Source organism: Talpa europaea (genome assembly GCF_964194135.1).
Source record: "Talpa europaea genome assembly, chromosome: 12".
Lineage (NCBI taxonomy): Eukaryota > Metazoa > Chordata > Mammalia > Eulipotyphla > Talpidae > Talpa > Talpa europaea.
In genome coordinates this window covers 88,744,647-88,772,340 of record NC_140079.1, presented here as the reverse complement: position 1 = coordinate 88,772,340, position 27,694 = coordinate 88,744,647, and the positions used below count along the sequence as shown (strand labels likewise).

The 27,694-nt window shown below is 44.0% G+C and overlaps 1 protein-coding gene across 1 annotated transcript in view; it reads left to right on the top strand.

Moving 5' to 3' along the window:
- The window catches only part of LCMT1 (leucine carboxyl methyltransferase 1), a gene marked incomplete at its 5' end in the record, with an annotated part of 46,189 nt that overhangs the window by 7,882 nt on the left and 10,613 nt on the right, over positions 1–27,694 (top strand). The window contains 5 exons of the mRNA XM_084249797.1: positions 7,551–7,642; positions 11,020–11,141; positions 15,235–15,311; positions 16,831–16,892; positions 25,815–25,917. Coding sequence (XP_084105923.1) covers positions 7,551–7,642; positions 11,020–11,141; positions 15,235–15,311; positions 16,831–16,892; positions 25,815–25,917 — 456 coding nt within the window. The remainder of the gene's footprint in view (positions 1–7,550; positions 7,643–11,019; positions 11,142–15,234; positions 15,312–16,830; positions 16,893–25,814; positions 25,918–27,694) is intronic.

Here is a 27,694-nt window from a genome sequence, read left to right as displayed (position 1 = left end):
ACACCCGCCCGGGACCTGACCATCCCTGCATCTGTTGTGAACTGTTAAGTCTGTTGTCTGTGTTGGTGGTGGTGGTGATTTTAGTTTGACTCATTAGGGTTTCCACTAATATTCTGGATAGGAATCCTTTGTCAGATAGATTGTAATTATACATGTTGTAAATATACACACTTGTGAAGGAAAATGAAATTTTGAAATCTCATTTATAATAGCATCAAAAAGCAAACTAGGGATAAATTAGAAGACATGAAACACCTTTGCACAGAAAACTGTGAAACATGTAGGAAGGAAATTAAGGATGACTTCAGTAAGTGGAGGATACTATGTGCATATATTAGAAGATTGATGTTAAGATTTAGAGCCTCCCCACATTGATTCAGTGAAATTCCAATAAAACCCTAGCCATCTCTTCATACAGCAGGGTTGGGGATGAGGGGTCAAAACAGGCAGGAATAGGACAGAGATTGTGGTGATGGATCTTGGGCACTGTGGTGGTGGGACAACTATGGAGTCCACACTGGAGGTGAGAAATCACATACTGTCCAAAAATAAACAGTGATGTGAGACCACAGTGTGGTCTTCTCTTTCTGAAGAAATTAACAAGTTGGGAGCCTCCCTGGTGGCGCAAGGGGTTAAGAAACACACTATGAAGCAATCCGCAGCCTCTGTAGCACGAGTTCAATCCGTGGCTGGCCAAGGAGAAACCCACATGGTGCAGCAGACCTCTCCTGTCTCGCCTGCTATTCCCCTCAGCAGTGTATTTCAGTCAGTCTGCCTGTTCTGTTCCCCACTCTGTCTCTGGTGAATCCTCTCACCCCTCATATCTTTGGCCTCTACCCCTTCTAGTATGTCTTGTATGCATAAATAAATCTTTTAAAAAAAGAAATTAACAAGTTGATTCTAAAATGTCTATTTTAGAATAGACACAAAGGATCTAGAATAGCCAAAAAAATCTTCAAAAGGATGAAGCTGCATATCTTTCACTGTTTCCTACTACTAATTTTAAGGCTTACTTGAAAAAGTAAGAAAAAACAGTGTGCTCTTGGCATAACAATAAATCAGTGAAACAGAATAGAGTGTCCCTAAATACTTACACAAGTAATTTTGGGGGATTTTTGCCCAAAGTGCCTAGTCAGTTCACTGTGGGAAAGGAAAGCCTATTAATCAATAATCTGGCTCAACTAGATATTCAAGTGGAAAAAAAAACAAAAACCTTGGCCTCTACCTCATTCCTCTGGGATGGGTCATAAACCTGCATATTAAAGGTAGGACTATAAAGCTTCTGCATGAAAACACAGGTGAATACCTTGGCCACCTGGGGCAGGCAGACACTGAGCCCAGGAAGCTCTGAAGGAAAAGTAGACTAAGAAAATGAAGAGCAAATCACAGACTGGGGGAAAATATTTCAGAATACATGTCCTTAAATGTTTTATTCTTCCAGAAGTACTTTGCATTACTCAGGTCTCTGGCATCCTGCTGTTGCAGTCTGTGGTCACTGATTATTTTTCTAAAATATTTATGCATACAAGAGATGGGGTACAGGCCAGACATGCAGGGGGTGAGAGGACTCACCAGAGACAGAATGGGGAACAGAACAGGCAGACTGACTGAAATACACTGCTGAAGGGAACAGCGGGTGAGACAGGAGAGGTCTGCTGCGCCATGTGGGGTGCTCCCTGGCTGGCTGGGGGATCGAACTTGTGCTGCAGAGGCTGTGGATAGCTTCACAGTGCGGTGCTTAACGCCTTGCACCACCAGGGAGGCCCTATTTACTGATTTTTTTGTCCCATTAGGCATTGAACCCAGGGAACCTTCTAACTTCATTCTTTTGCTCGTTTCATGTCTGTGAATATCAGTTCCTTGTTCACTTGTGCTTCATGCACTATCCAGTGACTGCTTACAGCAGAGAGAATAGATTTTAAATCATTTCAATACTTGCAAGGTAATTATGTATTGTATGAAGCCAGAGGCAATACCAGTAGGGAGGGAACTGTAGTTAGATATTGAGGCCTGTTTTTTTCACTGATTCCACCCATACCACTTTGTGGATGGACTTAGAAGGGAAACCAGTCCAAACTTTTTAGGGGCAGATCCTGTTGCTCTTGAGGCTTTCCTTCCTACCTTCTATTTGTAAACCAAGAATAAAACCAATAGAAAATAGGAACTGAAAAAAAAATGAAGCTGAGAGGATAACATTTAAAAATAGGGCAGCGCCGTATTATAAAGATCACAGGCAGTAAGCAGTTACAATTCCGAACTTGAGAACCAATGCTGAACGTCCAATTTCTTTTGCGGTTGCTCCTACACACACACCACTGGAGCGACTGAGCGCTGGAGGAGAGTGTAGCTCCACGTAGGAGTGGGTTTGAAAACCAGTGCACTTAAGCCCCTGCGAAGCACCACCACTTGGGGAAAGGACCTTCCCCTTTGTGAAGCGGTGGCTTCCTCACTGGGTGGGTAGGAGGGTCTTTTGTATTCCTGTTTGACAAGCATTTGATGGCACAAAGTTAAGCCCTGGTGAGGCCGGCAGGCGGCCTTGCTCCTCCTGGCTGGGAGAGCAGGGAAGAGCGCTGCGGGAATCCCACACTGAAATGCCTGTTGGAGGCTTTTCACTCCTCTGAGATGAGGGGCCCATTGTTGCTCTTGACATTTATGTAAATAGGACAAAGGCAGCAAGTGTTTCTCCAGTGAATAGGGAGGTGATTGGAACCGGTTAGTGTTTCCCAAGGGAGGGATGCAAGCAGACTTCAGGCGGTACACAGATGCTTTAAATTTTAATAGTTAGGTCTTATTACAGTGTGCGTTAGAAGAAAATATTAGGTAGCACATCAGACCCGAGTATTAAAAACAGAGTTGAAAAGACATTAAATAGAACAGGTGGTGTGTGCATGTCAAGGCCGTTGTGAAGACAGTCGTGGATTGAATGAAGACTGGGACATCTTGAAGATGCAAGTTTGAGAGCTTCGATTCTTTCGATCTGGGTTTTAACCAGGAAATCAGGAGGTACAAACAGAAGGGACGCTCTCTGGGTTTTGGAAATGGAGGCCTGTGGTGGAAAGAGGCAGCAGAACTTGAGACAGGCCACCACGATGCCGAGGTAGCCACTGCCAACACTTCACTCACGCTGCCCCTGGCAACGGGGCATGTTTTCACTCTGACAGTGCGGGGAACATCCTGTGGGGGCAGTATTGCAGCCTGCTTTGTTCTCTTGACAGTTTAACACCAAATTGCATGTGTTTGTAGAAAAGTATTGGCTTATTCTTGGTTCTTTCTTGAAGATGAAATCCTGGAATGCGCTTGTTTGGTCACGCACGTGCATGTTTTTCTGGCTTTTTATACTAGTTGCCTCAGTGCCCAGCCAGATCTGCCCTTGTCCTCATCCCTCTCCAAAGCTAGGTTCTATTAAAAATAGTTTTGTTGCCAGTTTGATGGAGGGAGTGCTGCCTTTTCCAGGGTTTGGATTGTGGATGAGGCTGAGCTTTTTGTCTGTACATCAGTCAGATCTGTTTCTTTTGTGAGTTGCCCATTTTTGGCCTTTGTCTCTTTTCTCCTTCCGAGATAGGTTTTCGTTCTTATTCACTTATAAGAGCCCTTTACATTGTACAGATATTACTATTTTGTGACAGGTCACAGATACTTTTTCTAGTTGCTTTCACACTGGTTTGTGCTTCCCACACTGACTGACTGTTCTTCATGCTATGGGGCAGTTCTGTCTTGGGTAGATTCAGGAGATCCGTGTTCCTGCGCTTTAACCTTCTTTGATATCAGGTGAGTTATTTAACTCCATGTATCCTGGGTCACTGTTGTGTTGGAATTGTCATTACCTTTGCAAGACATGGTCTTTATTCCTCGTGCCAGGCTGGATAGCTGCAGACCCCTCTGCTTCATTGCACACGCCATTTAAAGACCATCTGACAAAGGAGCGCAAATCCTGATTGCTGTTTGAAAATCCATGCGTGGATACCTAATGATCAGAAAAGAACCAGTTTCAAAACTTAGAGTTTGGAAGAAATTCTCTCAGAATTGCCCCATTGCCAATGACCTTGACGACATCAAGATCTGTGTGTGTGTGTGTGTGTGTGTGTGTGTGTAAATCAAAGACATCCTGAAAAGTGAAGATGTAACTGGCTTGTTTGAATCCTCTTTCCTTTTTATTTGTGTACCAGAAATATATACGAAGACAGTCTGTTGAAATAAGCCCAGATGAGCTTTTTTTGATAGTCTTTATGTTAAAATTCTAAGCAATAAGAAAAACATTATGTGAACTAACTGGCAGTGTGTCTTTTTTCTTTTTTCAGTCTCACAATTGCTGGTGTTTTAGATATAAGGAAATAAGGCATATGGCTAGTGTAGAACATTTTAAAACAAATTAAAAAAAACAACAAAAAACCAGAAATCTCAGATGAACATTGTTATATTTTGGTGGTTCCAATCCCCCAGCACTACTCACACCCCCCCCCCCACACACCCACACCCACACCCACACCCACACATACACACACACGCCCTACCTGCTACATGTATTTTTGGTCCTACCTACCACATCCAGTTCTTCTAGTTTATATTTAAAATGATCGTGTGGATACACTCAATTTGTTCAGCCAGTCTCCACTTGATGGCTGTGAAAAAGGACACTCTGTTCCCTTCCGATTCTCCATCAGCAGCACCAAGCAGCGCTTTCTGCCTTACTTTTCTTTCTTTCTTTCTTTTTCTTTTTTTTTAAAGATTTATTTCTTTATGCATACAAGAGCTGCGGTACAGGCCAGAGATGTTGGGGGTGAGAGGACTCACCAGAGACAGAGCGGGGAACAGAACAGGCAGATTGACCAAAACACACTGCTGAGGGAAGCAGTGGGCAAGACAGTAGAAATCTGCTGTGCCATGTGGGTTGCGCCATGTGGCTGGCCTGGGATTGAACTCATGCTGCAGAGGTTGTGGATTGCTTCAGAGTGCGGTGCTTAACCCCTTGTGCCACCAGGGAGGCCCAGCCTTACTTTTCTTAACAGAGTTTTGTAGATCTTTTCCTCTAGTCACTCTGATAGGCAAAGCAGTAGCATCTTCATCAGAGACACAGAACCGCTTGCGGTCATCAGGATTGGAGAAAGAGACGCATGTTAGATATGTTAGCAGGAGGAGTCGTGGGGATAAGTGATCAGCTTTGTCATGTCGTGTTCTGTGAGGGTCTCCCCAGCTTTCTGTGCTGCTCTTCGTGGACTGTGGCCAGTGTGCTGCCTGGCCCTGTGGGACTGAGCTTCCCTCTCCAGCCACGTCTGGGTTCTCCTGTCTTCTTCCTGTTCTCCAGTCCTTCCTCCTACTGTCTGCTAAAATACTCCAAGAGCATTTCTAGCTGCTGTATCTCCTGTCCAGGATGCTTTGCACCCCTGACTTTCTCCATTCCCTTTCCATCATAATCTCTTAGTTATCTTTAACTTGGTTCCTTCTTTGTCTTTTCACCACTCTAAGTACTGGCACTTAGCAGATTCCTACTAAATATTGCTTGAGTGAATCAATAGTATTAAATCAATAGTATTAAATAATACAGAATTGAGAGGAACAAATCTGTCCCTTGTCCTCTAAGAGGGCAGCAATATGTCAAACAAAGAGTGCTTAGAGGCAGGCAAATTGCTCAGCTTTTTGGCAGGTGCTTAGCGGTGGAGGGAGTGCCACCTTTGTGGGGAGTTGTCAGGTGGAATCTTGATCCTTGAAAGGATTCTTGGACTGAATGCTGGGGTTGACTTCATCGTTTCTAAGACCCTTCTGACCCTTAACTCTTTCTTTTTATATATATATATTTTAAGATTTATTTATTTATTTATACAAGCACTGGGTACAGTCAGAAGCGCGGGAGGGTGAGAGAATTCGCCAGAGCCAGAGTGGGGAGCAGAGCAGGCAGAAGGACCGAAGTACACTGCTGAGGGGAGCAGCGGGCAGCAGGAAAGGTCTGTGCACCATGTGGGACCCTCTTCCAGTGGCCGGGGAGCAGCCAGGGATCGAGCCGGCCAAGCATAGGCTGCGGGCAGCTTCGCAACCCAGCGGGGGAGGCCCCTGACCTTAACTCTTGATGAGTGTTCCCACAGTGCCTGCTTCCACTGCAGTTGTGGCTTTTACCACGAGATGGCACTAGCTGTTCTCCAAATTGCCATCCACAGTCAGACTACAACACACTCTTGAAACAAAAGCTTCATGGAAGTCTTAACCCTTACTGTTTGTAACACATGCAGGTATTTTCTGTTTTACTCTGTTCTACTTCACTTTAAAAAATAAATATTTATAAACTAAATTGATTTTTATATCACTGGGTCACTGTTTGGAGCGCTATTTTAGATAGCTGAGCAAGTTACTGTTGTGAAAGTTGGTGGGTCTACTGTTGTGCCTGTGTTGTAGAGCAGCCCCGATATTGAAGCCTGTATGGAATTAGCTTTAGGACATCCTGTTCCCCACCTGGACAGTCTGGACTTCCAGAAAATCATGTCCCTAAGTGAGGACTTTGTTTCTGATGAGTAGCTGACCATACATGCTTCTTCGTGAGTGTCTGCGGTTGTGTAAAAATGAATGTGAGAGGCCAGGGAGGGATGTGTTTGTGCAGAATTCAGCACCTTTTGTAGTCAGGACAGCTTGTGAGCCTTGTCTGTAACTCTAAAGAAAAGATACTGTATCTGCTTCTGGAGAGCAGAACCTACTTGGGAAAAGTCACACATAACATACACCCCTAGTTTTAATCTCATCTCATGTCAAGCAATATGGAAATGAGCATTTACTCAGGATATCGGTCAGGATGCTTCCAGCTGCAAGTAATGGAAGCCTGGCTCAATTTGGCTTAAATGGGTAAGACATCATCTCACTGAGATGATGTTCCCCTGAGCAGGATAGCTACTGTCAGGCCCACAGTGGTGTGGCTTCGCCTTGGGGATCCAGGTTCCTTTCATGACTTCTCAGGTGTCCTAAGACTTTTCCACTCATGGTTGCCAGAAGAATTCCAGTGGTAATCCAGCTGTGGCTCCCGGCCTTGGAACACTAAAACTTTAACTCCTTGTGGTGTCGGCCAGGATAGCATTTTCCAAGTTGTAGCTATTTTGTTTGTTCCTGGTTTCCCCACTGTGACCTCGTTAAGGGACGTGAAATGACTGGCACCCAACCCAGAATTGGGAGACACACCTAGGGAAGTGGTTTAGTGATGCTTACCAAATATTTCTGAGTAGAGTGATCTGACTAGCTCTGGCCAGGGAGTTTGCTGAGTGAATAAATGGTTATAGGTCTTCTGTATGAAGTATGGAGTATGGGTGAGGTTATTTGCTGTTTAGTATTCTGAGAAAGGAATTAGTGATAGGAGGAAAGACAGGTGAGAAATGGCCACCGTAGGAAAGGTGTGGGCACTGTGACGTGGATATAAAGATGGGCAGGTAAGTCTGTGAAATCGGTGCTGGAGCCCTAAGTGTACGGAGAGATGTTTTCCCCTGACTATTTGACCTGGTTCCTGAGGGTCTGACCATGGGAACTTGGCCTGAACCTACTAATCTCTACTCACCTGCCTCCTTTTTCATCCCTTTCAGGTTTGCAGTAAGCATTGGCTACTGGCATGACCCTTACATCCAGCATTTTGTGAGACTGAGTAAAGAGAGGAAGGCCCCCGAAATTAACAGAGGTAAGTGACCGTCTTTCTCCCCAGAATCTCCTCGGCTGGGAAACCCGAGTGTAAGGGCAGGACATGGGCACAGTGCAGGTTTTCTGATCCCATGCAGACCGGGTAAAGGAGGAGTCAGAGTCCTCAGTAGTTTTGCAGGTTTTTTATTTGGGGTTCACCAGGCATATGGCAGGCAGGGGTGCTGGCTGGGATGCTGGCAGGCCTCCCAGCCCCCAGCAAGTCTTCACTCTATCTGGGCTCTCTGGCGTTCTCTGCTTCTGCTTCGGCTTCTCTTTCAGGTTCTGCTGCTGGTGCTGGTGCTGCTGCTGCTGGTGCTGCTGCTGGCGTCCCCGTGACGCCGCCCTTAAAAGCACAGTCTTAGCTCAGCTGAATCCCATCTACCTATGCCCACACCCTATTCCAGGTGCCCGCCATCAGGCATGCATTCAGGACAAGGATCCATCATCTATCCTGATGACGGAAGGGCAGAAAAGCCTGATATTTTCTTTACCCTACAGTCCACCCCCTCAGGGTTTTCTGCCATACAGTCTATACATATACATATATATATATATATACATATATATATATATACATATATATATATATATATATACACACAATTTTCTAAGCAAACAAACAATGCAGCCATGGCCCACAAAAGCAAATACATCAAATATAACAAAATACAATATAACAAAATACAACAGAACACAAATAAGTCCAGGCAGGGCACCAACCTAGCGCAAAAGACAATTATTGGTACCAGCAGATAAGCCACCAAATCTGCTGCCGAAGGCACTGCTCATACGAGGGAGGGGAATCACTCACAGCATCTACTATAACACACCAGGAGCCGTCAGGCTTCCTGGCCTTCTCTGGCTGTAGTCTCGGCTACAAGGCACACACAGCATCCACCCCCAGGATGCACTAGCTCTGGGATTGGCAATTTCATTCTGTTGGGGGTAATCGCCAACCCTCAGGGTTTCTGTCTGCAGTCGCTCCAACACTCGGCCTTCATAGCCATCCATGCGACTCGCAGACCCCTGCACTCAAGCCAACCCACTACACAAGCACATGGGTTGGGGATCAAAACTCTGCATTCGGCTTGGGCTCCACCCCAAGCCACGTTCCCCACCCGTCCCCCAAGGACAGGTACCTCAGCTCCTCACCCTCACTCAAGAATGAGCAGGGCATCACCCACAGGTGATTTTACGAGACTCACAGGGCTTCAGCATACCCAGGCTGCTTAACAGCCACTCAGGGCTTCTCAACTTATCATCAGCACCAGCTTTTGCCTTCTTAGTTGGCTTTTCTCCTCCACCTGGCTGCTGGGCATGCACAGGCTGCTTTTGGCCATCTAGGCCCACTGGCCACCCCCAGATTCTCAAAAAAAAAAACAACCTGCCAAGGTCCTCCACCTTCTGGCGGGAATGTCAGTCCATCAATCCATCAGTTCAAGTCCATTGGCCTCTCCCTGCGTCAGCAACGGCCTGCTGCCTCAGGGGTCATTGGCTGGTCCTTTCCAGTGTCGTTGGCTGGTCCTCTTGGGCGTCTCCTTCATGCCAGGTCCTGTCCTGCAGCTCCCGGACCGTGTCTACCTTCTGTACCGCCATGGCACCTCCAGCGTCATCACAGGCACACAGTCTGTTCTCCTTAGTCCCTCCAGGTCTTCGGAGGGCTCCATACCTGTCTGCATGGATCCTGCCGACTACGCCAATTGTAAGGGCAGGACATGGGCACAGTGCAGGTTTTCTGATCCCATGCAGACCGGGTAAAGGAGGAGTCAGAGTCCTCAGTAGTTTTGCAGGTTTTTTATTTGGGGTTCACCAGGCATATGGCAGGCAGGGGTGCTGGCTGGGGGGCTGGGATGCTGGCAGGCCTCCCAGCCCCCAGCAAGTCTTCACTCTATCTGGGCTCTCTGGCGTTCTCTGCTTCTGCTTCGGCTTCTCTTTCAGGTTCTGCTGCTGGTGCTGGTGCTGCTACTGCTGCTGCTGGTGCTGCTGCTGGCGTCCCCGTGACGCCGCCCTTAAAAGCACAGTCTTAGCTCAGCTGAATCCCATCTACCTATGCCCACACCCTATTCCAGGTGCCCGCCATCAGGCATGCATTCAGGACAAGGATCCATCATCTATCCTGATGACGGAAGGGCAGAAAAGCCTGATATTTTCTTTACCCTACACCGAGTCTGTAGGATTCCTTCTAAGTCCAGTGTGCACTCTCTCCAGTAGTGCACGGAAGTGCTGATTTCCCAACATCCTCACCAACACTGTGTAATAATGGAAACTTTTAGATCTTTGTTAATCTGATACATGAGAAACAGTATCTCTTGGTAATTTCACTTTCTATTCCTCTTATTTACAGATGAGTTTGACTATCATTGGTATATGTTTAAAGCCATCTGTGTATCTTTTACTGTGAACAAACTGTCCATATAAGGGATTCATTTTGCTTCTTTATTAAAGTCTTAGTAATACCATCAGGCTCTGTAAATAATTTCCACCAAGGAAGCCAAAGGGTTTCAGACAGGAGCGTGACTGAGTTTATCAGCAATTTGAGAAATGGAAACTGACCAGCTGACCACAATTCTTGCATGTGCAGAGAATCTTGGCCTTTAAGTGGATCCTGTAGATAGAGTCAACAGATATAAAATTCCTTTGTCAAACTGAATAAGTTTCTAAATGCTACTTTCTAATTTTAATCTTATTTTAGTAGTCCCACTTTGAGTACCAGGATTTCAGAACACAGCCTTGGTTTTACGTTCTTCCTCCTTTGTCTCCTTTGCCCCAACTCCACACCCAAGAACTTCACCACTGATTTGTGAGGCAATCGCTTTATCTTTTGCCCTCCCCTTCCCCAATAATGATGCCATTTGGTAAAGATGGAATTTCTAAACCCTCCAGGGTGGGGATGGAAGGAACATGGCAAAAGGATGTCTTTCTTTGCTTTGACATTCATCTGTCCAACTTCCTGACCTAAAAATATTATTTTCCATCCGTGCTCTCAGTTTTGTCTTCCCCAGAATCTGCGTAGCTTTCACTGTAGTCATAAAGATCAAGAGGTCAAATTCCAAGAGGTCATTTCCAAGAGGAACATTTAGATCAGATGTTTTGAACACTTGTCTTTCATCAATAAAATCATAGAGGACATTTAATTTTCATAACATGATTAATTCCACCACTAAGTAGATTGTACTGTGGTTCATACAGTACAGCTTTAAAAAAGAAAGAAAAAAAGGAAGAGAATTTCAAAGTTGTTTCTCTCACATAGCCTAAGGTAAACTGCTGATCCTGAGGAAGGACCAGAGTGGCCGGCTGTGCTCTTCTGATCTGAGTGGTGGGCTTTGCAGGGATTATTTCTGTCATCATAAAGGGATAACTTGTTTCTGTGTCTCTTAGGATATTTTGCTCGAGTCCATGGTGTCAGTCAGCTCATCAGGGCATTTCTACAGAAGACACAATGTCACTGTCAAATTCTAAATCTTGGGGCTGGGATGGATACCACATTCTGGACATTAAAGGTAAGTTAAAATTTCCTCTCCTCTTTCTCCAGTTGTCTAAATTTAATCTTTCGAAGATGTTCACCAGGTTCACAAATTAAGAGAACAATCTGACCAGGGAAGCAGTGACAGCATGTGTCCCTCTCCTGTCTTACCTGCTTGCACACCCCCCACCGCTCCCCTCAGCCACATACTTCATCTCACCAGGGCCTTGTGGAGATGTGGGTGGTTTCTCATCCTGTGCTGTTATAAAATAGAATCCTTTTATACATTTTCCTCTGTGTGTGCAGAAATACCAAGAGCTCACGCATTTACAATTTGGATGATAACTGAGGATTTATTGTTGGCTTAAGATTCCAGTGCCTTAGGTAAAATTTGGAGATTTGGATAATATGATGCAAAGCTTTTGGTAGCCATTCTCTGGTCTGATCCCTGTGCTGCAGTGTTGGGGTCTGGAGCAGTATAACCACACTCTGTAACCTCAGGAGGGTCCTGGATGTCATCTGCAACTTGCCTCCTACACGGAGGGCAAGGAGAGACTGAAGAAAGAGGGAGTAGCTCTATATTTTAGGTGACAGTTATCCTTACCAAGGGAACTTGATAAGCTTTGTCTCAGGCAGCTGTAGAACCAATAGTTTTCTGCACTTGTGCCCCAAGTCTTGAAAATTTATTTTGTGGCTTTTAGTGGGTTGAGTCACGTCTACATTGTTGAGTTGGTCTCAGCAACACTTTTTACTCAAGGCTATGTCCTTGGGCAGCTTCCTGGAACTGGGAGAGCAAGCAGAATGCACATTCCAAGGAAGGGGAGGGTGGACAGCCCCCACTTGCACAGAGGCAGCCGTGGGACAACAGACAATCAGTTGTGTCCTCTGGTTGCCGTCCTCACTGCACTGACACCTGGGAAAGGAAACTTGGGTCTAGTTTGTGGCTGAATGGGCTAAAGCACTGGCCTTTGACTCCTGGCATGGAATTTATCACCAAACCTTTGCCCTGCAGAGATCCCACTGAGCACACTTTCCTTTTTTTTTTGTAGGTTTGTACAGGTTGTTTTTTGGTTTTCCTATCAGGTCAGTCACGTAGCAGTGACAGGTATGTGCACTTCCCCAGACTTGCTACAGAGATAGACTGAGAGAAATTCGAGCGCAGGGGCATAACTCCACCTGCATATCTATTATGCCCTTAATCAGCTCCCCTGATGAGAAGGTCCGGTTATCAGAGCTCCCAACCTCTCTTACTCAGGTGGCAAGTTGGTCACCTCAATGTGGCCTTAGTACTAATTGTTTGCCTCGGTTTTTCCTCATTCTGGACATGCTGTTATGTCCAGGACCTCATGAATTCACATGAGTGCTCTGAGGGGGAAGTGCTGCTGTGAGAGGTTTCATCTTCCCCAAAATGGGACAGTCAGTGGCTTAGGAACATGGTAAAACACTGGACTGCAGCTCAACAAACTCCAAATTCCTTCTCCTTCCTCTGCACATGGCCCTGTAGTTGCTCAGGGGAGTCTTTTCTGTGGGTTGGTTTGCCCTGGAACACAGTGACTGGGGTGAGGAGATGAGAGCTGTGGCTGAATTGTCAGGAAGGTAAAGAGGGGCCGCTGGAGAACCCCTCCTTTGGGCCTGACATCCTGTGACTTGATCATGTGATTGTTATTTATTCCCCCTCATGGGTGGAATAAATAAATCTGAGATTTTTATTTCTGGAAAAGATACACTGAGTCTTACGTGCCCATTGCAAGAAAAATAATCTGTTGTTATGAGGAAGGAGAATTACACAGTGTCTGTAAGTCCTTTGTGGAAGTTTTTTGTTTGTTTGATAACTGTATTGGTCTGAAGGTTTTTTGGGTTTTTTTAGTCTAAAGTTCCTCTTTGGGGAAAAAATTGCTTATTTACCTTTTTAGAGTAGGTGTCACATGGGCCACTTGGGCTGACTGAAGCTGTATTGGGAGGCAGCCACCTCCATCTGTTGATGTTCCTGTGGTGGCTTTAACAGTGTGACAGCAGAGCTGTGTCGTTAGGACAGACATTAACAGAGGCCTTCTGGCCTACAAATGCTCAAACACTTTAGACTCTTTACACAAAGTTTGCTGATCCCTGTTTTCGAGATAATGTGCTTCTATAATGAGGACAGTCTTATTCATCGGTCTTGTGCTTCACGCACCTTCCACCTGGGCTGGTTCCCTGGCCACACCAGCAGGGGCTTAGCTTCAAGTCACAGGATCTCTGCTGCTGCCCCTGCCTGAGACCATTCTCTGTGACCTCAGAAGGCTGAGACTAAGAAGATCCCATCTGAGGCAGTGAGCAAAAATAGCAAGGGAAAGATAGGTGGAATTGTGGCGAACAAAGAATTCAGGGCAAGTGGAACCTTTTAGGGGTCTCAGTTGTTTGGTGACTGATCGCACACCAAGGATCAGTTGCGTAGGGGTCTTCTCCATGCAGCGGCCTGTGAAGCAGTCAGCCATGTTGGGTCCTCTTTGAGCCTGAGGGAGACCTTGGGCTCATTGACGTTCCCGGCTGCCCTCTGGTGGTTATACCCAGCCTTGGCTGAGCTACTGGGGAGTAGAAAGGAATGTCAAAGGGCCAGAGATAAGCACAGAATTAAAAGTGGAAGCAGCACTTGCCACAGCCATTTTGTGTGGAATTTCTACTGTTAATTTCTTGAGGAACCACCATACTGCTTCTCTAATGGCCTGTACCACTTTACACTCCCACCAGCGTGTAAGGGTTGCCGTCTTGACATCCTCTGCAACACTTGCTGCTTTTCTTTTGGATAATAGCTGTTCTCTCGGGTGTGAGGTGTTGTGTGATTGTTTTGTTTTGCATTTCTCTAATAAGAGATGATAAGCATCTTTTTTTGTGTCTAATAAAGAAAATGTGTCTGTTTAGATTCTCTGCCCATTTATTAAAATTTACTTTCTTACATTGTTAATTTTTGGACAGTGTTTGATTTTCCCCCCTCACAGCACCTGTGACCCATCGCCATAGTCCCTTGTGATCTTTCCTCCCCTGTTTTGACTCTTCTTCCTTTCCCTCTCCTACTGTTTATCTCATATCTACGGTTGGCTTGCCTGTTTTGTGTTTTCCCTGATCCTTTGTTCGCTTTCCCTATATTCCGCATATAAATGAAACCATCTGATAGTTTATCTTTTTTCCTTCTAACTTATTTCACTTAGCAAAATTCCTTGCAGCTCCATCCGTATTGCTGCAAATGTCTTGCATTAATCTTTTGATTGCTGAGTAATATTCCATTTTGTGTAATACACCACATCTTCTTGATCTGTTCCATTTTGTGTAATACACCACATCTTCATTCATCTGTTTGGGGGCATTTAGGTTTTCATATCTTGCTCTGTCCTTTTTTTTTTTTTTTTTTAAAAATAATTTCTTTTTTTTTTTAAGATTTATTTATTTATTTATTTATTTATTTATTTATTTATTTATTTATTTATTTATACATACAAGCACTGGGTACAGTCAGAAGCTCAGGAGGGTGAGAGAATTCACCAGAGCCAGAGCAGGGAGCAGAACAGGCAGAAGAACCGAAGTACACTGCTGAGGGGAGCAGCGAGTGGCAGGAGAGGTCTGCGTGCCATGTGGGACCCTTGTCCAGCAGCCGGGGATCGAACCAGCGCTGCAGAGGCTGTGCACAGCTTCCCAACCCAGCGCTCAACCGCTGCGCCACCGGGGAGGCCCTCTGTCCATTTTTTAATCTGGTTTTCTTGTTGGGTTTTATGAGTTCTTTATATATTTTGGATATTTATCCCTTGTCAGATGTATGGTGCACAGCTTCTCCCACTCAGTGGTGTCTTTTCGTTTTGTTGCAAGCTGCTTTTACTGTACAGAGCTTTTCAGTTTGATGTAGTCCCATTGGTTTATTTTTGCTTTTGTTCACTTGGTCGTAGAGTCAAGTTCCCAAACACACCTCTAAGGCCTGTTTGTTTTTTTTTTCCTATTTATTTTATGATTTCAGCTCTTAGATCCAAGTCTTTATTGTGAATTAATTTTTGTGGTTGGTGTTAGATAGTGGTCTAGTTTCATATGAGGTATCTGTATTTATAGAATTAAAATATGTTATATATATTTTGTTACAGATTTTTTTTATCTGTGCTTTTTCTCAGGATGAAGATCTTTTACCAACGAAATATTTTGAAGTCGACTTTCCAATGATAGTCACAAGAAAGTTGCACAGTATCAAGTAAGTGTGGCTTTGTCTGGAAGAAAGAATCTGGTAGATAGAATTCAAATCAGACTTAGTACATGGCAGATTTAAATGATAGAGACCTCATTTTTGTCCACTGCTTCCCTTTGTGCCCCCTACCCACTTACTTGCTCTGGGGCCTTCATTCCATGATGTCCTGCAGGCTTCAGAATGAAATAAACCCTCCCCTGTGACTCTTCTATCCATTATTTCTCTGAACATTAAAACAAACAAACAAAAAAAATCCCATGCCTATGGTATTTTAGGGACTTGAAATTTTTACATGTATTTTGTTTACTGCTTATCCCGCGAGCATGGAAGGGTACCTGACCTGGGATGGATGTGTAGTAAATATATCTTGAGTGCATGAATGGGACACTGAAAAGAATTTGGTTGCTAGACGTGAGAAATTGAAGCTATGCTGAGTGTAGTTTTTAGGGCATTTGCAAATTTGTAAATGGTGCATTTGCTAGTCTTTGCTGAGAGCTTTCTTTGCTGAGCACCATGTTAAATGTTCAGTCAGATTGACTTTCAGTCCTCAGAAAAGAATTATGAATTTAGTGCTATTATTAGCCCCTATTTTGAAGTTGAGACACCAAGTCTCAAAGAATTTGCCTAATTGGCTGGGAGGAATAGGGCTGAGCTTTAGACCCTGACTCGTTGCCCAAGGCCAAGGCTTCCTAATAGCTCTAATTTATACTCCCTCCCTTCTTTTTAAGTTAGTCGCTGAAATAAAATCCTAATTCTTGTATTTCAGGCAGATTTTAATAAACAGAAGCAGTTCAGCTTGTCCTTTAGGGTTTCTAATCTCACAGACTGGAAATGTTTTTCAAGTTTTCTTTTTCACTTTATCCTATAAAAATGTTTTTTTACCCTTTCCAAATATCAAATTATATTTTACATTAAGTGTGCTTTTTAGATGATGGATGGAGATCCTTGGAACGCCAAAGTATGACCAAGCTTGTTAGAACTTTCAGTAAAATGAGAATGAGCAGGGGTGTGTGTGTGTGTGTGTGTGAGAGAGAGAGAGAGAGAGAGAGAGAGAGAGAGAGAGGAAGAGAGAGAGAGAGAGAGATTGACTCCCTTAATTGCCTATTCTGAATTGGAGGAGTTACATGTAAGTGGTACTGAAGACTGAGTAAGAATCAATTTTTAAGTTACCTATGAGAAGTAATAGTGATCTTAAAAATTTTGAGAAGAGGCAAGAAACTTAGAGATGGTCTGGAAAATATGTAAGCATGTGGAAATTCTTGCTAGCCTATCTTTACCGCTAAGTATTTCATGATCAGCTTGTGATTTGACATCAGATTCTGAGTGTAATGGTTAGCTGACCTGAGACCTAACCTGAGACCACTGCTGAATTTTTACTCCATGTGCCTAGGGTCAAATGTCATGGGAAAAAAGCCTTTTAGAAGCCCTGGCTTTGAACATTGGCTATTTCTATAGTCGGTGTCTACAGTTTTGCAGTAAGTGAATTACTTGACTTACCTTTCTCCTTTTCCCCGTCTTTCCACAGAGTCAAATCTCTCCTATTAAATCCCATTATAGAATTACATTCAGAGGACACACTTCAAATGGGCAAGTATTTTTTTTTTTTTAAGATTTATTTATTTATGCATACAAGAGCTGGGATACAGGCCAGAGATGAGGGGGGCGGTGAGAGGATTCACCAGAGACAGAGTGGGGACCAGAACAGGCAGACTGATTGAAATACACTGCTTAGGGGAGCAGCGGGCAAATCAGGAGAGGTCTGCTTTGCCATGTGGGTTTCTCTCTGGCCAGGCCGGGGATCGAACTCCTGCGGATAGCTTCATAGTGCGGTGCTTAACCCCTTGTGCCACCAGAGAGGCCCAAATGGGCAAGTATTTTTAACCTAAGAATTTGATATGGATTGTATAACTATTTGTTTGCTTTTCATCCCTCTTTTTAAACATGCGTGAGTGCCTCTGCACACATATGATGTCACTCAGCCTACGCTTCTCATCCACTTACACAGCCTGTCAGAGGTACTGTGAAGGAATTTAAAAAAACACTTTGTGTGACTTCTTAGATGACCATAGCTCCCCAATCTTAAATTATTTTTTTTCAGAAAATTTAAATCAGTTGCCAGCATTTCAAAAAAATCTCAATTTCTGGCTTTCCTTGGAAAATTAGTCCCTAACTGCTAGATTGCAGTAGCAGAGCAGTAGCTCCTTCCCTTAGCCAGGTCCCTTAGCCAGCCTCTGACTCTGAACCCGCCACTCACTGTTGTCTGTTCCTGACCTGCCTCTCTGGTTTGTCTTCCTCCCTCACTTCTGTCAGTTTTTCCTCTCCAGTTTTAATTATGAATATTTCCATTTACACTTCATTTCTAAGCCCTGCAAATTATGGCATACTTCTTCCAGAACCTTCCATTGCTTTTAGTGTGTATGACAAGGAAGTTCTAGGGGATTATAATAATTGAGATCAGAAAGCACTTAGGATGATCTTCTCAGAGCGTCGACAGAACACAGCGGCCTCAGATGACTTACAAGCCTCCTTTTACATAAACTGTGATGCCACGGTCTTCCTCCCATGTTCAGATTCCCAAATGAGTTTCAGTGGAAAGTACCTCTCCCATTCTGTTTCTCTCATAGAAATTGTAAGTACATCTAGTCAAGCTTTGCCATCTTTGGCCTACTTGCTTTCTCCACACTCTTGCGATCATGATTTTCTATATATTTAGTTCATATCTTTGTCAGAATAATGGTCTGTAATGAAAGATTTGACCTTTTGCATAACTTTCAATCAGTGTAGAAATAAATGAAGTAGAAAGGAAGACCCTCTGCAGTCCCACCTACCTCCCAGGGTAACCACTGTTCAAGGGTTTCACCTGCGGATGGACTGTCCACCTAGAGACAGGTGGATATGTGTACACACAAGGGAATCCAGCGCCCAGAGTGGAAGAGATTCTGTCAGTTTTTATTAAATGAATAGACATAGACATTTGAATAGATATATGATACAGTTCAATATATAGTTCTTCAGTGAGTGGATCTGTATTTGCATATATATATTTATATGTAATTTTCAAAAATAGTGAATAACTGTTTTCATACTCTTTTCTAAGTTGCTCTTTTCATTTTCTTAGTAATTCATGGCTGTCTTTTTTTTCCAATTAAAGTTTTTTTTTTTTTTAAGATTTATGTGGGGCCTCCCCTGGTGATGCAGGCGGTTGAGTGCCGCGCTATGAAGCTGTCTGCAGCCTCTGCAGCGCGGGTTTGATCCTGGCCGGCCGGCCAGCAAGGGTGCCACATGATGCTGCAGACCTCTCCTGTCTCGCCCACTGCTCCCCTCAGCAGTATATTTCAGTCAGTCAGTCTGTTCTGTTCCCCGCTCTGTATCTGGTGAATCCTCTCACCCTCCCGCTCGTCTGGCCTATGCCCTGGTTCTTGTATAAATAAATATTTTTTTTTTTTTTAAAAAAAGATTTATTTACACAAGCACTGGGGTTCAGACCAGAGGCATGGTGGGGGGTGGGGCGGGTGAGAGAATTCACCTGAGACAGAGTGGGGAGCAGAACAGGCAGAAGGACTGAAATACACTGCTGAGGGGAGGAGCGGGCGAGACAGGAGAGGTCTGCGCGCCATGTGGGACTCTCCCTGGCCGGCCGGGAATCAAACCGGCGCTGCAGAGGCTGCGGACAGCTTCACAGAGCTGCACTCAACCTACTGCGCCACCCGGGAGGCCCATGGCTGTCTTTTTATGTCAGTATATAGAGATCTACCTCTTTAATTTTAATGGCTTACAGTACTTCTTTACACAAAAATGCCATTTATTTAGTTTTTTTCTCCACTGATGGTCTCTTAGATTGCTTCCTTTTTAGTGTTTTTGCATTAAACAGTATTGTAGAAAAAAATACATATAATGTGGATATCTACAGGAATTGCCCACTCAAAGAATTGCACATTATGAGTTATAATTGCTCTCGTATAACTTTCAACACTGTTGATACCATTCATGAATTTTATTGGTCTTTGAGACTTATTTTGCAAGTTTCCTTATTTTTAGTTATATTGCTTCCTTTTTGGTTTATAAGAACCTTTTATAACAAATATTTTTCACATTAGTTTTTTTAGTTTTTCAAGTTTTGTGCATATATGCCCTAGATTAATTTGCATTCTCGTTCTTCATTGTGCCATCATACTGAAAAAGGAGAATTTGAATAAAAACCATAACAAAAAAATGAAATGTGAATTAAAATAATATAAATGGTGACAAAATTGACAAAAATTTAATTTAAATATTACCTTTTTCATCAAATCTGTGATTGAAAGGATTGCCATTACTTATTTATCAGTAAGAAAGAAAGTGCTGGCAAATAAAGCTGATTTTTATCTTTTTTATAGTAGCTATTGACTATTAGGTACATCCTGATTTCAGGAAAAAAATGCTTTGATGATTTTTTTTTAGCTGAAATAATACACAGTTTGGTAAAAAAGGAAGTGTGCAAATAGGCGCACAATAAAAAGTCAGAGTTTAAGTTCTTAAAATGCAAATCAGGTTGTACTACTCCCTGCTCCCACCTGCAGGGCACCCCCAGGGTCTGTCTGTGACTTTCCCCCAGCCTCAGCCACGCAACCCGCCTGCTCTCCTCTGAATGTCCCAGCCTGCTCTCTTTCAGACCTTTCCACTTCTCTTCCTTCTCTCTGGGGCTCTCCCCCTCTTTGCTCCATGGGCTCCTCATCACCCACACCTCAGCTCAGCTACCACCTCTGCAGAGAGGCCGGCGCTGACTGACAGGCTGCAGACCAGTCCCCTCTCTCTCCTCTTCTGACACACTCTTCTCTCACCCCCTGATTTTATTTCTTCATGACATGGACACTCTGATGTTATCTTCATTATTTTGTTTAATGAGTCACTGTTTCCCTTCCCTGCTTGCACATGTCATACAAGCAGGTACAGTTTGTCACTGTGTGTGACAAGCACACGATTGTTGATGAAGTAAATATGCACCTAGATGTTTGAATGAGTGTGTATGTGTGTTTGTGTGTGTGTAAAACCCATCTCCGCTCCTTTGTGGAATCACATGAATATAAAGTAAAAGGAATGACAAATAAAAGCACTTCAGATTGCCATCAGGCATATCTGCCGAGCCCTGAGGAGATGACCCAGGGAGAGCATGGTCTTTGGAAGGAAGGAGCCCTCAAGGAGCTCTGCAGGCCAGTGCAGCCGGGGCTGGAGGTGCATGGCTCATGAGAGCCGAAGCTGTGTCAGGGGCTGCATCCTGCAGGGACTCTGTAGCCTTCCCCACACCTGTCATTGTTCATGTTTCATCTTCCCTGCTGGCTGTAATTCCCAGGAGGGCAGAGACCAGAACTTGGCTCAGAACTAGAACAGTAGTGCTCAATAAGGTTAGAGGGTGAACAGATGGACAAATGAATCTTCTGTGTGGTCCAGAAGTACTGGTCATTTGTTGTCTCCATTTTACACCTCTTTTTGTTTGTTTTTTTAAACAAAGTGTTCTAGGAAAGTCTATGGCTTAAAAGGAACAGGCTGTCATCCTGTCACTGAACACATTTAACAGATGGGATTGATGGGGTTCACATCGGCCCATGGGAACATCTCACTTGGAAGTGAGGCTAGGATATGTGAGGGTGGGTTGTGTGTGTGTGTGTTTGTGTTTAACTGCTGTGTTACATGTAAATCTTCCACTTATGCTTTTTCTAGGCATGAGCTTCAAGAGGTAGATAATTAAAGCCTGTATGAGCATTTGCTCTGTAACAAACCACTGAAAGCACGTGGTTTCAGTCAACACCCATCTCCTTGGCTCACAGTTCTCCAGCTTGGCAGTTGGGTTGTCTTTATCTGGGTGGAACCTCTCAGCTGGCCTCGCTCAAGCACCTGCCAGGGTTTCATCATCGGCGGTCTCGTCTCCACCTGAACCCGTGAGCTAGGCCAAGGGGCCCCCCTTTCTTGGATCACGGTGTCCTAAGTGTCTCAGGAATTTTTTCCATAGTGCCCCGAGGCCAACAAACATACCAGCAGTTCTGTTTGTTAATGAATTGGGTTCCAACACGTTAGTATTTATCTTCTAACAACTTACTAGTCATTGGGGGAAAAAACACATAAATTGAAAGAACAAGTGCTCTGAGATAACCAGTTACTTCTAATGGGATGTGCGCCCCACTGGGCACTTCACAAGCTCACCTTGGAACCAGGTAGCACACCACCACCTGTCTGACAGTGATGCTCAAGCAGCCACGTCTGAGAAGACAGCTATGCAGAGACATGTTGCCATCAAAAGGAATACAGAGAAGTCAGCTGTTGAAACTGACTGTACTGGTCACTTGCTTCAGTCTGTCATGTGGAATAGCTCTGTATTTCCCTCACACATTTAAAGTATCCTCCTGTGCCCTCCTGAGTTTGCTGTGCCACCCTTGGACACTGTGGCACATAGTTTGGGAACCGTGGTGCCTGCTGTTAACGTTGCTGTTAATCATAACCATAGTCTCACAAAGTTGGCATTGTCCACATTTATGTGTTTAAAAGAGGAAATCTTGTGCGGTTGTGTAACTTGCCCAGTCACATGACCAGAGCTGGCTGAGTAGGAATTTGGCATCAGGACTGTTTGCGACCCAAGCCCACGCTGCTGCAGATTCACACTGCAGAGTTTTCATTTTAGAAATGAGGTCCCGGAGAAATGCCACCACCTGTTAAGTTTTCCCTACCAGAGAATAATTTGGACTATTTCAGGATTTAAAATTATTTAAAAATAAACAAATAAAATTATTTAATATGGAGAAATGGCCATTGAACTTTTGTGGGGTGACTTTGCTGCTGGGTTTCTCAGCTTCAGCACTATTGACATTTGGGGCTGAATAATTATAATTCTCTGTTGGGGTAGGGGGCCGTCCTGTATAAGGCCCCTTGTAAGGGTGTTTAGCAGCATCCCCCAGCTCTGCCCACTAGGTGCCAGTAGCACCCTCCCATGGTGACTCAGACATTGCCCAGGGTCCTCTTGGGAGAATGGCCTGATGGAGAACCACTGTTTTAATGCAGTAATGCCCAAGCCTGGGGAATAGGATTTTCATACCTGTTGATTCTGGCCAAGTATAAATTTTTATTTTTTAAACACTATGATGGTGTTATATTTTTGAAACCTCTCCTTTCTCTTAGATCCTCTTAGAAATCTGTCCTCTAAAGAAGTAGTACTCACAGAAAGAGAGATTAGTACCAGTAGAGGTTGTAAGTCAATGTTAATTGGTTTTCCAGAATTCAGTCAGTGGTCTGTTCCTTTGGAAAGGTCTTATGTGAGTCTTACACTAATGCTTCCATTCCTTCCCTTTTTTCTCCAAGTACAATATAGGGGAAAAAAGGGGGTGGGGGCTGTCAATTTTATTTTGGTGAGCAAGTTACTTTTCTTACCAGCTCTTAAGTCTATGAAGTCTACCAGTTTATCTGTTTTCCCATGGTCTCTTGCCAGTTGGATTTTATAAAAATGGTTATTTTCCCACAGTAAAATTTCTTTGAAACGTGCCTTGAACCTCTGAACTCTACCAGATATACTCTGTTCCCCACAAAATGAGGGCCTGACACTCTCCCTGGGCAGGTGGGTCTGCTCTGTCTACGTAGCCTGCACAGCCCCTGACATCAGCCCCTCTGGCATCACGATGGGGATGGGGTGTGTACTGTCAGGGTCCTTGGAGTCTGTCAGAAACGGGCCTCAGGTTGTCTTGTCTAGAGCTTCCTATGCGCCACTGTGGGACCAGTGGGAACTCCTCAAGCCACTCACCAGCATCTTGCTCTACCTCATGCTCATTTTTTTTTTAAAGATTTATTTATGCATATAAGAATCGGGGTGCAGGCCAAAGATGTGGGGGGTGAGAGGATTTGCCAGAGACAGAGCAGGGAACAGAACAGGCAGATTGACTGAAATACACTACTGAGGGGAGCAGCGGGCGAGTCAGGAGAGGTCTGATGCACCATGTGGATAGCTCCCTGGCTGGGGAATCGAACTTGTGCTGCAGTGGCTGCGGACAGCCTCATAGATTGCATCTTAACCCCTTGCACCACCAGGCAGGCCCATGGTCAATTTTTTTTTTAAATGAATATTAAGGTTCTTTTTTTTTTTTCATTTATTTATTTATACAAGTACTGGGTACAGTCAGAAGCGCGGGAGGGTGAGGGAATTCACCAGAGCCAGAGCGGGGAGCAGAGCAGGCAGCAGGACCAAAGTACACTGCTGAGGGGAGCAGCGGGCGGCAGGAGAGGTCTGTGCGCCATGTGGGACCCTCCTCCGGTGGTGGCCGGGGAGCAGCCAGGGATCGAACCGGTGCTGCAGAGGCTGCGGGCAGCTTCACAACCCAGCGCTCAACCGCTGCGCCACCGGGGAGGCCCCCCATGGTCAATTTTTACAAGTAATTGTGGGCCTCCCCTGGTGGCGCAGTGGTTGAGCGCTGGGTTGCAAAGCTGCCCGCAGTCTCTGCAGCGATGATTCGATCCCCGGCCACCGGCGAGGGTCCCGCATGGCGAGCAGGCCTCTCCTGCCGCCTGCTGCTCCCCTCAGCAGTGTATTTTGTTGGTCTGCCTGTTCTGTTCCCTACTCTGGCTCTGGTGAATTCTCTCACCCTCCCACGCTTCTAACTGTACCCAGTGCTTGTATAAATAAATAAATAAATAAATTTTTTGAAAAAAAAAAAAAAAAGTAATTGTGACCATTTGCGACTTTTGCTTTAAATGCTAATGTCAAAGCCTGTGGTCTCCCCTGAACTGCATGGTCTGAGAGAACTGCTTCAAAATTCTGTTTGGGTGAGGTGGAGGGTTTGGGGTTGGAGAAACTGTTTCCAAATGTGCTTGGTAACATATGTTATTTGCAAGAAGGCACTCAGGCACTTGGGAATCCTTACTTGTTTCATTGGAGGGCTGCCCACTGCCTTCATGTGCTGTATATTTTCCCGATTCATGATTATGGCACCCCTAGGCTGACTTCTGGGTTCTCCATTTGCCCTTTAGTGCTTCCTGATATTTAGCAGTGTCCTAGAAGGTGTTCCTCTTAGTTTTTGGTGTGTGGCCAGAGTATTTGAATCAGCCAAATGGAGTTATCAAGCTCCTAAGGAAGAGCGTGCTTGGGTGCGCACATGCTGTAGTGCAGCCTTTTCAGAGCCAAGAGAACCTGATTAGGATGGCTTTGAGGGTTCTAGCTCTTTCCTTGGTTTGTACCCTTGAGGAACCTAGTAAACATGTTTTGGTTAAACAACCAAGTGATTTTCTTTCTTTTTGCTGTTCTATTTTGTTAAACTTTGCACTAAAAATTTTCAAGCATACATAGAAATACCGTGACTGGTCCGTGAACGTCCACGTGCCCATTACTTAGCTGAGACTATTACTTGTCTCATTGCATCTGGACCAGTGGTTCTGAAAGATAGTCCCAGACTGGCAGCTTTAATACAACATATGGAAGTTTTTAGAAATGCATATTTCTACTTTTGAAAGATCAGCTGAGCCAGAAACTTGGGGCCTGGGATCTGTGTTTTAACAAGTCCTTCCGGTGCCTGGTTAAGCTTGAGGCCCACTGTATGTACATTCTACCCAGGTTCAGCTGGGGCATTTGAGAGTAAATGCTTTTTAAGTTTTTTTTCAAAACAAGCCTCTTTGTCTCTTTAAACCTCAGTCATCTCTAAGGTACTCCAGCTATCACATTCACAAATTAGCTTCCCTATCACGTTTGCCAAGAAAAGCCAGAAAAAATTCCAGGGGCTTCAAATAAAATTAAAATCCACAGCCTGAGTCCTTTGTGGATGACTTTCTGACAGGGGATGTGGACTCTCATTCTTTTCATAGGAGTCGGTGGAGGTAATTTAACTCTTTTCTTTTAAACTTACAGTTTGGCACAATACTTTCAGAGCAGCCTGCCAGCTGGAACCAGTATTTAAATAGGCTTATGTTTCGATCTTCTAATTCCACTCATGGTAACCTAAAGAAGGACTTGCACATGTGCTTCATGATGTACATACAGGGCTCCTCATTGCAGCACCTAGATGGAGACAACTTGGGGATCCACCTGATAACTGGGGCACTGGCCAACTAAGCTCTTTTATCCACTCAGTGGAATGCTATGAAGTCACGAACAAGAATGATGTCCTCGATGTATTGTTGAGTAGGGAAAGCCATTTCAAAAGTTTGGGTGGCCCCATTTTCTTTTTTTCTGTGATGTGTGTGTATGTGTGTCTGTGAGAGAGAGATGGAGAGGCAGGGAGAGGGAGAAGAGGAGGAGACAAGAGAATATAAATGTGTTCAGCTATATATGAATTTAAGCACATAGAAAAGAAGACTGAAATGTTACACACCAACGCTGAGTTCTCTTTGGAAGGTGTGATTTGTTATTTTTTTATCCTCTTATCTGATTTTTTTTTTTAATAATGACATTTGTTTTTATAATGGAGTAAAGCAAATTTACTTTGTTTTTAAAACAGCCATTTCCATGGACATCTCTTCCTGGTTAATTTCTATTGAAATGTTAATCTTTTCTTGTACTTGCAGATGGGCACATATTGGATTCACAGAGATTCGCCATTATTGGAGCAGATCTCCGAGATATACCAGAAATGGAGGAGAAACTAAAGAAATGTAACATGAGTACACAGTGAGATTTGCTTTTAACCTCTTACACATTTGTGACTTCATGCTAATATGAGATAAAGCCAGTTGAAAATGCAGCAATATACCCATTATTTTATTCCGTAGATCTTATTCATTGCTTCTTGGAATAGTTCTGAAATTCTTTAGAAACAATCTTTCTCAGGTCTGTTTTGAACATGTTGATGCCTAATATAAACACAGGGTGAGAAAAGATAATTGTATGTATAGACATGTTATTGCATCATGCAAAGAAAGGATTAACATCCCAAATATATAAAGAACAGTTAATATTTAAAAAAAAAGTTCCCTTAGAAAGATGGGCAAAAGAGGTAGCCAGGCAATGGATATCGTTAGAACCTCAGAAGTAATCGGGTGAAATTCTGTTTCATTCCCACCAAGTTGGCAAAAGCATGAAAGTCTGGTAAGGCTGTGGCGAGGGTGTGGGGGGAAGGAATGGTCCTCCACCACTGTTGGCAGTGAATATGACACAGCCATTGTGAGGAACAATCTGGAAGTGTCTAGTAACATTGTAAATATGTGTATATTATGATAGTTCCAATTTCAGGGGTGTCCACCCTGAGAAGATCTGCATGCATGTCCAAGAGGGACGTTCATTGCAGCCCCTGCTTTTAGAGCAGAAAATTGGAAACAACCATCAGGAAGAGAATGAATGAGTTACATGTAACAGTATGACCTCGGTGAACATGAGGGGAGCTCAAACTTGAGTAAAAAAAAAAAAAATTCAAATTGTGGAATACTATGCACACTGTAATCCCAAATGTATAATGTCACTCCCCCAAATACTAAGTTTTCATGATTATATATAGATGCTTATATGTATACACACACATACACATCATAGAAGTATTTAAAAATAGACCAGAGGGTTAACACCAAAGTTTTGAGAGTGGGTTCCTTTGGGGAAGGAGAGGTGGGGAGATGCTTTAGTACAGGGATGCTGGCCAAAGTTAGATTATAGAGTGAGAGGTCGACATGTCTACACAACCTACTGTAGGCGGAGAAGACAGTTTCAAGAGGGAAAGGCTTGAAGGGGGGAAGGGTCGAAAGAATATTATTTTAAAGAATAAATTGAAGACAAAGGTTCAGTGCTAATAAAAAGTAAGCAACTGGAGAAATCATTGCTAGAACAGGGTCCTAGGAGAAGGGTGAATGGGGTCCTGACTATGTAGACAGAGCAGACCCACCTGCTCAGGGAGGGTGTCGGGCCCTCATTTTGTGGGGAACAGAGGATATTTGGTAGAGGACAGAGGCTCAAGGCACATTTCAAAGACATTTCATGTTGGGCATTTGATTTTATGTAATTTACACTGTGGGAGAAATTGCAAGCAGCCAAGAGGATAACCAGTGTTTATTGGAACGGAAAAGGGGGATCTAGGGAAGTTGTCAGAAGGAGCAGAGTTATAAACCCAGCTATAAACCTATGGTGTAGAGTTCTAGAAACTGGAGAGGGAGAATTCCTCCAGACTTTACCAGTCCTGTCAGCACTGAGCCTGTCCCAGATAGTTGGGTGGGGGAAAGTCAAGAAAATCACTCCCTACCCCCCAAATTTTGAAGTAAGTTGAAGAATCTTAAGCAATCTGAAAAAAGAGAATGCCCACGAATTATATCCAGTTGGCTTATGTAATTTAGGAGTGCCATTGTACCCTTGCAATAATGAAGACTTTTGAATGTGTCTAGAGATTTTTGGTTTCCTATTTCATAATTTGTTCATTACTTTGGGCCTGGTAAATCAGTACGTACTAACCAGTAATTTAATTTCC